At 36.2% G+C, this 12,400-nt stretch overlaps 1 protein-coding gene across 1 annotated transcript; it reads right to left on the bottom strand.

Moving 5' to 3' along the window:
• Positions 1-51: 51 nt before the first annotated feature.
• Positions 52-6,564, bottom strand: LOC116129398. The gene is made up of 9 exons (XM_031415144.1): positions 6,560-6,564; positions 6,346-6,421; positions 5,361-5,447; positions 4,922-4,933; positions 2,313-2,518; positions 1,794-1,908; positions 1,127-1,219; positions 789-932; positions 52-577 (listed from the first exon to the last, which is right to left on the bottom strand). The coding sequence occupies exons 1-9, from the start codon at positions 6,562-6,564 to the stop codon at positions 461-463; spliced, it is 855 nt and encodes a 284-aa protein (XP_031271004.1). The 3' UTR covers positions 52-460.
• Between the last annotated feature and the right edge of the window lie 5,836 nt (positions 6,565-12,400).

Raw genomic sequence — 12,400 nt, forward strand, 5'->3', positions numbered from 1 at the left:
CTAAGAAAGAACAAAAAGTAAACAATTTCCTATTGATGTAGATCTGACGAATGAAAAGAGATGAAACGTATTGTATCATCATCACCAAAAAGCCACACTATTATAATTAAGGTTATTTGGTACAATTCAAAATTGTATTGTTTTAAATAAGCATATGTCATATTTCTGAGCTGTGGTACAATCTCTGCATAGCAAAGGTGCCTACAAGAAAACTCAAAAAGATATATACATAAAAAAGGGTTAAAAAATATCTCCATAAAAGGTGGCAAGAATTACATTCACCTGCTGCTTACTGGAATCATACAAAACTTCCTAGCTGTCAGTTTGCTAGATACACAAAAGTCATAAACCATTGATGAGAACCATGCGCAATCACCATCCTCCAGTGAGTGACATTTGCTTGCTTTATGGAGGGCAGTGGGCAAAACTATGAAAGAAACCAGCAGTCACCATTACTCCGTCAACCGACCATCTCCACATCATCAAGTTTGTTTTCTTGATCATTTGATGAGCTAATAGAAGCTAACAGATCATCAAATTTTAGCGGTGCATGTCGAACCATATACTGAAATATAACCTGCAGTGCAAATTTCAAAAGGCATGAACAACAGTGTTAAGACAGACACTAAAAGAAACTCAGATGTGGGGAGGCAAGGATAGAAACACAGTAAACCAGCTAACCAAGGACACAAACACACAAATCTAAGACACTGTTCAAAATCAAATAATAATTTATTCTCGTTTACAATTTCAGGGGATTGTTTTCACACTTGCGGAATGGTTCTGACCTTAGAGTAACTATCTGCAAACATGCGTGCTCGATTGGTCTTGCCAAGATAATGTAAATCAGCCTTCTCAAGCTTCCCATCCACAAAACTCAATCCTCCATCACCAATGGCAAACTTTAGAAGACTACCAGAATGTAGCTCTGACTGAAAATTCAAAAGATAAAAAATAACAAATATCAATGAGATTGGCATGAACATATGATGAAAAGAGAGCACTAGAAACATCCTAAGCAATGCATTGTATGAACTAATTAGGCATATAATATCAGTGCAATTAGTTGACAACAAAAGTGACAGGACTTGATCCAAGCATTTATTATGATTACAATGAAACACACCTTCTGTATGAATTCCCTATCTAAGCAGCCAAAGTTGACAGCAGGATCATCTGATGTAGATAGTTTTCCATCATCTTGCAGCTCCAAAACTACCTGATATTAAGAAAAAGAAAAAAAATATATATATAAGCAGTTGGTCACAAGACTCACAACATGAAAATAAATTTTAAATTTTAAGTTCCATACACGTGAATTCATATGTGTTCATCAGACAATGACAAGTTGTATGAACCTTTGATGTTTAACATTATAACTAAAGTTTCCCTCTATGGTAACTTGTCCTATTCAGTCCAAAAGGATCACAATTTATGGTCGTAAAACCATTGTCACTAAACTCTATACAGTTCTACTATTAATAACAGAAATGAATTTTATATTATTTTGATCATGAACAGAATACATCCAACAAAGTATATGTGCACAGCAATCCCAGGAGTACTAAGAATCATAAGCTATTAAACAGTTGGCTCCTGTTGCAGAAACAAAACCTTTTGAACGTTCACACTTGACAATTAAAAGAAATCCATCACTCAAAAGTCAACACGGAACAATACATGTCAAACTTCATAATTTCTGGAAAATAAGAAGATACCCATTTATGAAACAATTCAACTGAAGGAGAGGAAAACATAAAGGAGCACAGGTAAGTGAGGCTTGCAACTTTAACCTGTTGTTGGCTCGGAATGTCTCCTTTACTATCGGTGTCAATTACATATTGACTACAGTGTTCGTCCTTCCAGACTAATGCTAGAGGTGTGTTTCCAGTTTGATAATGTGCATACCTGAGAGGGAAACAATGCAAAATACCATCAGAGAAAAAGAATTTAACGGATCAAAGAAAGTGAATAAGTCAAATTTGATAGACAACTGTGAGATACTAATCAGTTCCAACAATATGAAAGCTAAAAAATTTAAATAAATGACAATAATAAGCATGATGTTCAAGGTGACAGAACAACAACATTATAGAACAAACCATCCCTAAGTGCCAGTCCAAGCAGTCCAGCATAATACTAGGAGTTCTAAATTTACTCTTCGTAGGTAACAGATTTTTTCCTGTTAATAAAGTGGGAGGAATACTAGCCCTTCTGTATTTGAAAATTTTATTTGCTACAGAAGACCTATCACTCAACTAACTGCAAGCTGGAAAAAATTAAAGCTTACACCCTTGAGGAAAATAACGTACTTGTTATAAAACAATAGCCCATCCTTGACATAAGACACCACTCCTGTATATGCTGCATAGAGACCACTCTGGTCACAATTGAATACAGGTACGGAACTAAATCTGAATTTATGGTAACGAGAAGGAGAATCACAGGCCCCAGTCTCAGCCAGCTTGGAGTTCAACCAAAAAAACCTGAACTCAGCAGTGCAATCATACAGNGAGGTCTAGAGAGTTAAATTTCCCAATAAGATAATGAATCTATATATAGTAAGCATCCAGTGAAATTTTTTAAAGAATTATTTAATTCCTTTTAGGATATATTATCTTTCATAGATAAAAAGGAATTTTCCTAAAATATAATGATTTCATAATACCTTTTATCAATAATATAATATATCAAATCATTTTATTTAGGATAATACTAACCTCAGAACCCCTCTATTAACCCAATTTAATGGACAAACTCCCAAATCTACAAGGTTCATTATATGTTATAATGTTAATTTATAAGTAGGATTGTACCTGTGTTATGTTGTGAAATGGAAATAAATTAGATTGAATCTTATAGTGCTCGAATTTCCCAAGAGCAAATATACAATTTCTCTATTGGATATTACTTGAACTGTAAATAAATAATCCGTGATATTCTCCAAAATAAGAAGTAGAATCAACATTGAATGTAGAATCTAAGGGAATAAGTAAGCAAGCGAAAATAAGAAGTGAATAAATAGAATCAAAAAACAATGAAATTTTTTTTCTTTTTTAATTTTAAAAAAAAATTAAAAAATACAAAAAAAAAAAAAAAAAAAAAAAAAAGACCAAAAAAAAAAAAAAAAAAAAAAAAAAAATTTATTTTTTCACTTTGAACTTTCTTTAAAAACTATGAAGAAATACAAATTAAATATTAGTTGCAGTGTTTGTAGAGGGAAACAGAAGCAAAGATCTAAGCTTTCATGCAGAAGAATGAGATGCGGTTCGAGTTTGATGACATTCGAGAGGAAAGAGGGAAACTTGATGGGTATTATTGCAAAGAATGAAATAGCCATCACGACATTCAAGAGAAAAGTGAGAGACTTGATGGGTATTATTGGAAACAGTGAAGGGTACATTTGGTACACTTTTTTTAATAGGATTTCTGAAATCCTATTCTGAATAGGATATGATAGGATTCTAAAAATGTATTTGGTACATTTTTGGAAAACATTTTTGAAAATATTTAGATTATTTTTTAACCTTGTACATTTGTTAATTTAACTAAACACCCACACAAAAAAAATTTATAAATTAACAAAAACACCCTCACCCACCCAACTGATTGTTGACAGCCAGCCACCACCACCGAATAGTGGCCGACAATCACCGAAATGGAAAACAACCAATTGGATTTGGCCGATTGTGCACCGATCTAGCCGTTGACAGCAACCATATCTTGGTCGTAGATCTAGCTGTTTCCAACCATATCCATGGTGGATTTGGTCGGAAAGGACCAGATCGGCACATGATTGGCCAGATCCAACTGATCATGCGTCGTTCCAACTTTGGCAATGGCAACCAACAATGGTTGCTAGCAGGCAACTATTGCTTAGGTGGGTGGGAGTGTTTTTGTTAATTTATAAACTTTCATTAAGAAAGGTAATTGTTCAATGTTTTGAGTTGAATAGAATATGATTGGATTTTATATTAAATAGTCAATATTAAAATAAACACATTTTTTCACTTTTTAGGATAGGATAGTAGAATATAATAGGGTTGGAAAAATTAAACAAACAGAAAGGGAAATAGCCAGAGAGCATGATGAGTATTAGTGAAAACAGTGAAAAAGTGTGCCTCATGATTGAGCTTTTGGGCTTGCCTGTAGTGTAATCGAGCCCGAGCTCAATTTTGATTCGAGCTCAGCTAGAGCTCGACTATTATTCGAGTCGAGCTCAAGCATGCCTTCTGGGCTTCAAGTTCAAGTTGGAGACCCACCTTTCTCAACTCGATCAGCTTAAGCTCTAACTTTTTCAATCGAGCCAAGCTTGAGTCGGCCAATACTCGACTCAACTCAGCTCGATTGCAACCCTAATGTCAAAATAGGTATGCCCATTCGGAAACCTCAACACTTTAATGAAGATGAAAAATGTCCATTTACTTTCCCAAGAGTTAGAACTACTAGAATAAAAACAAGCACAAGTCACGCTTAGAGTAGCAATGTACCAATATAGGATTACCCTTTACTGTGACACCAAAGTCAAGCAAAGAAAATTATCTAAAGGAAATTTGGTGCTATGCAAAATGATCTTGAACACCTAGGATTTCTCTTAAGGTACATTAGGTTCGAATCAGGAAGGCCTTAACTTGTTAAAAAGGCAATTCGACTAATGACTTAAAAGCTAGCCCAACTCAATGGCGAAGAGATGAAGTGCCCTTAGAATGCTTAGATGTTGAGGAAATATTAAAAATAATCTCTTTAAATATTAGATAGTAGAATTAATAAGGATTGTCCCCTTTAGACCCCAAAGTATTTAAGCTTGGACTTGTAGTTGTAATAATAGAAGAAGATTTGAGATAAAATCTGGTATATTTGTCTATTGAGATGATTCTGATATAAATACACAACAGAGTATTGAAAGCTAAAACTAACAGACCTGAACCCACTCCTATATACAAGTAACAACTTAAAGATAAGATACAAAAACAAATTACAAATTCATAATGATTTAAATACAAAGTTGAATCTAATCAAATTATTCCAATAGAAGCAGTCTTCAATAGGAGAGTCCTCCTTTATGCCCCCTTAAGATGGAGCTCAACAAGAGAGACCAATCTTGTCTCTAAGAAATAGAAAACGAGTTTGGGAAGCGGCTTTGTAAGAATATCAGTGAGTTGATCTGTGGAGGATACATGAGCAATTCATAAATTCCCATTTTACACCTGGTCACGAATGAAATGAAAATCGATAGCAACGTGTTTCATCCTAGAATGAAAAATAGGATTAAAGCACAATTTAGTGGTTCCAATAGTATCACAGTAAAGCACTGGGCATGTAGGAAGCTGAAGTCCAATATCAGTTAATAAGGAGCAAACCCAATTTATTTCAGCAGTTGTACTAGCAACAAACTGGTACTCTGCCTCAGTAGAAGAACAAGCTGCTGTTCTTAGCTTCTTGGAACTCTAGGAGATAGGATTGTAGCTAAGATAGACAATATAAGCACTAATGGAGGAAAAGTCATCTTTGTTCCATTCCCAATCGGCGTCAGAGAAGGCGTGCAAAGAGATGGGAGAGTCATGATAGAGATGAAGTCCATGATTAAGAGTGCCATAAAGATATCGTAGTAAACGTTTGACAAGAGCCTAGTGTTCAGTAGTTGGCTTGTGCATATACTGAGGCAATTTATTAATAGCAAAAACAATGTCAAGGCGGGTGAGCAAAAGATATTGTAGACTATCCACATCAGCACAAAAGTTGGTAGGATTAGATAAGCTAGTGCCAAAGTGCAGCGAAAGTGAAGAACTGGTGGATAGAGGAGTTTGCACGGGTTTACATCAGAGATATGAGTACGAGCAAGAAGGTCCAGTAGATAACAATGTTAGGAAATCAAATAACCATGTTGATTTGGAAAAACCTCGACACCTAGAAAATAAGAGAGCAGCCCAAGGTCCTTAAGAGAGAATCGCCTAGCTAATAAATAAACAAATCAGTCCACTATTGTCACATTATCTCTAGTAAAAATTAGATTGTCAACATAAACAAGCAAATACAGGATATGCCCACCAGAGTTGAAGACAAAGAGAGATGTATCAGCATGAGAATTTTTAAAGCTAGATTGAAGAAGAAAAGTATGGAGTTCTTGATACTAGGTACGAGGAGCTTGCTTTAGCCCATAGATAGCTTTCCATAGTTTACATACATGTGATGAAAAATCACGATCAATGAACCCCGATGGTTGACTCATATACACAGCTCACTGAGGTGACCTTGCAAGAATGCATTATTAACATCAAGTTGATGAATGGACCAATCGTAACTGATGAGAAGACTCAGAATAAGTCGAATGGTGATAGGCTTAACCATCGGACTGAAGGTGTCATGATAATCAACTCCCAATCGTTGATGAAAACCCTTAGCACCCAAGCGAGCCTTAAACCTGTCAATGGAACCATCAAACTAACACTTAATATGAAAAATCCATTTTCATCCAACAACATTGTGACTAGGATTAGAGGGTGCTAGTTCCCAAGTACCATTCTAAACAAGAGCATCATATTCTGCAGACATGCCTTACGCCATTTTGGATCTTTGAGAGCCTAGGTTGGTGTTGTGGGTTCAAGGTCAAGAGATTTGGATAGTTGGGTATGAAGGTTTAACTTTTGAATAGATTTATGAATGTTATTTTTGGCTTGTGTTTGCATTTGATGAATTGGTCTAGGTGTGGTGGGTGTGGGTCAATTAGGTTGAGTGGTGATAGATGAGGAATATGTGGTGTTTGGAATTGTTTATTTGGTTTATGAGGATAGTTGATTTTGTTAGAGCTTCACATTGGATTTGTTGTTGTGTGTCAACTTCGGATGGTGGCATGAGTGACAGTGGAGTGTTGTTAATTTTAATTATTGCTGGAATCCAAGTAGAAATAGTGGTAGACTCTGGACGTGCACCTTGTGTAAATAAAGTTGCAAAAGGAAAAATTGATTCAATGAACCTAACATGCCTAGAAACATAGATTTTTGATGTTGATGGATCATAACAATAATAGGCACTTTGAGTCAGAGAGTACCCGAGAAAAACACAAGGTTTGGAACGTGAGTCAAGTTTGTAAGAAGTGTATGGACAAAGCTAGGGATAGCATAAGCAGCCAAAAAAGTTTAAGTTTCGAGTAGTTAGGAGAAGCACCAAAAATCTTTTCATAAGAAGAAAATAGGTTTAACGTTGGAGTTGGCATACGATTGATCAAATACATTATAGTAGCAAAAGCATTAGACCAATAAGTTAATGGAATAGAGGCATGAGAGAGTAAAGTAAGACATGTTTCGACAATGTGGAGATGATGTCGCTCAGAAAAACCATTGTGTTCTGGTGTGCGAGGTGGAGTAGTGAGATGAGATATACCATTAAGAGCAAGAAATTTAGCAAGTGCAACATATTCACCACTATTATCATAATACAACTTATTGATGCTTTCATTGAAGTGTTTTTCAACTTATACTCGGTAAAATGATCAACAAAGATAAAATAATATTTAAAGTCATCATAAGAAATAACTGGTGTTCCAGACATAAAAATATATATATATATACATTTGAAGCAGTCAATTTGAAACAAGAGTAGAGTTGGAAAACGAGAGTTTGTGACTCTTATTGCAATTACATGCAGTACATGAAAAATCAGAAGTCATGGAAGATGTTAAATCTAAATTGTGTTGGAGTTGGTGCCTTAGAGCCAATCAATTATTGTAGAATTGACTCTTTGTAATAATGTTTATTAATCTATAAAAAGGCATTTTCTACTGTATCATGTAAATGATATCTATATGTATTAATATATGTTTTTAGGATGGTAAAACCGTGACGAAGGTATCAAGTGTTCCAAATCTTGATAGTGAGAACCCTATTATCACATATGGTGGCCATTCTAGAAATGTCTGTAGCCCCAGTATTATTCTGACCAAGGACACAGATAATATGGTAAGGCTATCATAGCGTTAAACGACCCTGTTGAAAGGCAATGACTAATCCCACTTGTCAAGGTTGTTTGCCGACAATCTGGTGCAATACATGGGTGCTTGTTGTAGGCAAGTTCATTGGACTGACCCACCAGAGGATTCCATATAGATTGTAACCCTAGTGTCTATGGAATAAATCCTCTAACGAATGATAGTGTATGTGATCCTTAGACTTGAGATCACCGGAGTGCCTTATGCACCGATTGGTGTAGTTTGACACTAACCCAATGCAATTATATTCAGAGCAATCAATACGATAGTGATTGGCTGCATCGAGGAGTGTATCAAGACTATGGTAGATCGACAGATGGATTCATCACTCTCGGGTACGGGAGAAGTTATCTTATTGCGTAATTCAGTAAATGGCAATGACACTAAATCTGCGGCCACAGTGGGATTGAGTTGTTGCTCAATCCAATTTATTTATCCAGTCATTGGTCCAATAACTGAATACAAAGATATTGAGAGTAACTAAGGTTGACACTATTTTCGTACCTCAAACTTGATGAGATAACAAATTATCAGAGGATTTGATTGCACGATAATTATATCAATGATAGGTAGCTATTTCGCTGAATCCGAATCTATCTGGTGGCCATGATGCCTTGCTATGAGCCAATCTTGGTCTGTGTGTAGTGAGACGATCAATTGGTGTTAATCGTAATACTACTCATTGCCGATATGATAAGGAGCCTACGAGTCATACACTTAGAAGATAATTTAATACTGGTTTTGTTCAAGGGGTATTTTTGTCTTTTAGGATGAAATGATATTTTGGTAATCTCATAGTGCAATTAAATTTGCTGAGGTTGTTGTCTGCATTTAATTAGTGAGATTATATTTAAATATATGTATGCATAAATTTAAATAAATTATTATTATTAATTAAATGTTAATATATTTAATAAATATATTAATTGATTTTAATTATAATAATAATTAATTAATATTTAAAGCACCAAAACAAGGGTGTTTGGATATAAAGGCTGATTAGGGCTGGAGTGTAACGCCCCACTTGAGGTACGTAGCTAATGTCTCTTACTTCGCTCTTAATTGAGTTGGTTTTTGTGAATAGTGGTTGGTTGGTCTTAGGTTGTATTGATATGTTGAGTTTTTGCCTTGGATTTAGTCAAAGTTAGAAGGTTTTTGATGTTACAGGGCTCGTCGGGGCGAAGGATACTCTTCGCCGCGGCGAAGAGGTGCTGAAGCCACGGGGGGAAGCTACTGGACAGTTTCGCCGCGGCGAAGGAAGCTTCTTCGCCGCGGCGACGTGCCGGTTGAAAAGTTTATTAAGTTTTAGATATTTTTCCCTTAGGTACTATTTGACCATTTTACCCCTAATTAGCAGGAAAAGTGGGGAGTAAAATGTAAGAAAATTTCATGGAGAATATGTTGGTATGGGGGTGTGTTTGTAAGGAATCAAAGGATATGGATGGAATTTCCAAGAAAGAGCAAGGGTAAAATGGGAAGAATGAGTTGTTAAGAGATATTTAAGGGGGTTTAGTCTTTGAGAACCTTTCATTTTCCCATTCCACCGCCTCCTTCATTCTCCAAATTCTCTCAAATTCCTTCAATCTTCCAAGGATTTCCAAGAGCCTTTTTGAGTAACTTTTAGTAGGGTTTTAATCTAAAGCATCCTAAGGTAAGGATTCTTGCTTTAGATGAGAGTTTTATTATGTTTTGATTAGAGTCTTATGTTGTGGTTGTTGGTTAAGTTGTAGAGAAAAGGCAAGCTCCCAAAGGAAAGAAGAGTGTTAAAGAAGCTTTTTCCCTATAAGGTAAGTAAATTCAATCTAAGTTGAGATTTAAGAACTCTTTGAGTAGAGATATATATATATGTGTGTGTATTCATTAGATTTGTTGAATGAGATGAATGAGATTAGTAGTTATGAATGAGTAATACACATAAATTGAGTTATGAGAAGTGTTTTATTTGCTTGGTGTTGGGTTGAGTTTGACTGAAGTTGGAGGAAGTTTTGAGCAAGCTTATGGAAGTGTTTTTCTTTTGACAGGAAATTTAAAGTTTATGAGGGAGTTTCCTCCCATTTGGTTGATTAAATAAAAGAGAAAAGTTAGAGTTAGAGTAGAGTTTTATATGCACATGAGTTGTATGATGAAATGCTCAAGAGAAGCATAGGTAGAGTAGAAAGCCTTAATTTTTGCTACATGGCATAATTGCATCTCATAAATGTATTAATGAGCATGAGTCATTTATGTGCATTAACTATGCATTAAGTATGCACTAGAGAAGAGAGTAGAGAAAGAGTAGAGATTTTGAGTTTAAGCTACTCTAAGAGTAAAGAGAAAGAGAGAATAAGCACTATAGAGTAAAAGCTAGAGTAGTGCTAAACAAGAGAATAGAGTAGGTTGTGCGATGGGGAACCTGTGAGTACGGGTAGAGTATTCCCGCATGTACGCCGCATAGAGAGAGCGGCAAGAGTATCAGAGAGAGAAGTGGTGTAGCTCGTAGAGTACATGCGGATGAGGGCTATACCCGAGTTTACCCGAGAGATTCTATGCACTCACATGGCCAAAGGTTCCGAATCCATGCATAACCAAGTCCGATCGGCTAGAATGAGTAGAAGTCACAGGGAGTGGGAGCGAGTCCCAACCGTGCCTCCAGTCAGATGGGGCCGTGACTTACTAGAAAGAGAGTTAGTATAAAAGAGTTATAGGAAAGAGAAAACAGAGAGTTGTATAAGAGAAAGAGTTAATAAGAATTATAGGGAAAGAATTAGAGAGAGAGTTACGGGGACTTTTGAGTAGAGGGTTTACTTACTGAGCATTGTTTTGTGCTCATCCCGTTGTTCCCTATGTTTTTGCAGGTTCTAGATGAGGACACGGTCGGATGGACATCGGCACACGAAGAGAATTGGCTACACTGTCCACCCTATTTTGATAGTTTTGGCATATGCTACAAATCTTGTATATATTTGTATAAAGAATACATAGGTTTAATAAAAGAAAATTTTGGGCCCAACTTTTTATGTTATTTTTACATGTACTTTTACTATGCATGTTTTTATGAGAATGGAGTCGTTACATGGAGCCCATGCCTATTCCATATAGGAATAGGGTTTTAACTCTAGCACTATATTATAAGTGCAAGTTGAGTTAAAATATCCATTCATTATTATTCTACCATTATTGAATAGAAAAGGCAGCCACCCTTTACGCTTTCTCCCTCACGTCCTGTCCAAACATTGAAGAGAAAATCTTGTCTTCTTGATTCTTTAAACAACTTGATTCTTGAAGCCATTAAGTGGATCTAGCAAATCCCTTTTTGGTTCTTCATATTGTCTTTGTGTGGATCACCGTTCGTGCGGTTCTACACTGAATCGATTACGAAATAAATTCAAACACAATCGAAGGAGCCTCCAAACATGCATAAGATTTCTGATCCTTTTAATGGATTGATATTATTTTTGTGCAGAATTTGATTTAACATGTAAACTATATAGTCTATACCCAGATCTTGGCATAAAAGGAATCAATTCATCCTTTTGATTTTTGTTTTTTTGCTGCATTAGGTAGATCGATTCCCAACAAATTGTAACTAGAAACATTGTGTTTTAAAATAGGAAAGGTAGGATGGCCCAATCGGTACTGCCACTCGAACGAAATGGTCTTGACACTTGAGAATGCAAATAGTGGGGAGAATACCGACCACTCATATATACCATCTTTAGTTTGACCCGTCAACAACATTGCCCCCGTGTGAAGTTCCTTCACAAGAAAAGAATATGGTAAAAATTCAATGGAAACATTGTTGGAAATGCAAAATTTGGAAATTGAAATAAGGTTCTTTTTCATGATAGATACACAAAGAAAACTATTTAAGGTAAATCAAGCATTGGAAGTTCTGAGAGAAGTGGAACCAATGTTAGTTATTAGGAGACCCGTACCATCTCCAATCATAATGTCATTAGAACCTACGTGTGGTGCATGAATGGAGAGATTGCTTAAGTCGGAGATGATGTGATGAGAAGCACCACTATCCAAAAGCCATGTTGGAGTATTGGATGGATTGGCCGTATAATGAGCTCGTGGCTACGAGAATGAGGATGGTGATTCTGTGGTGGTGGTGGATTGTGCAACTAGGACTAGACGAAAGGAGGAACATCGTCTAGCTATATGTCCCTGAATTTTGAAGATTTAATAGTAGCCAAGATAGGGTCGTGGTGGTGGACGAGGTGACTTAGGCTCAAAGTTGGTAGATGTAGGGAAGGGACCAGAGCTGGGCGACCAGCGCCAGCCCGTTTTGTTAACTCCGAGTTTGAATGAGGAACACCAACCAATATTGGTGGGATTAGATGAGGGTAAGCCACTAACTTGTATTGGTGCGACTGGCAAGATTAGTGGAAGCTAGGAAATAAGAGGGAACAGATTTGGTGCATTGAAGAGGTG

The sequence above is a fragment of the Pistacia vera genome, unplaced genomic scaffold (genome assembly GCF_008641045.1).
Source record: "Pistacia vera cultivar Batoury unplaced genomic scaffold, PisVer_v2 Contig211, whole genome shotgun sequence".
NCBI lineage: Eukaryota > Viridiplantae > Streptophyta > Magnoliopsida > Sapindales > Anacardiaceae > Pistacia > Pistacia vera.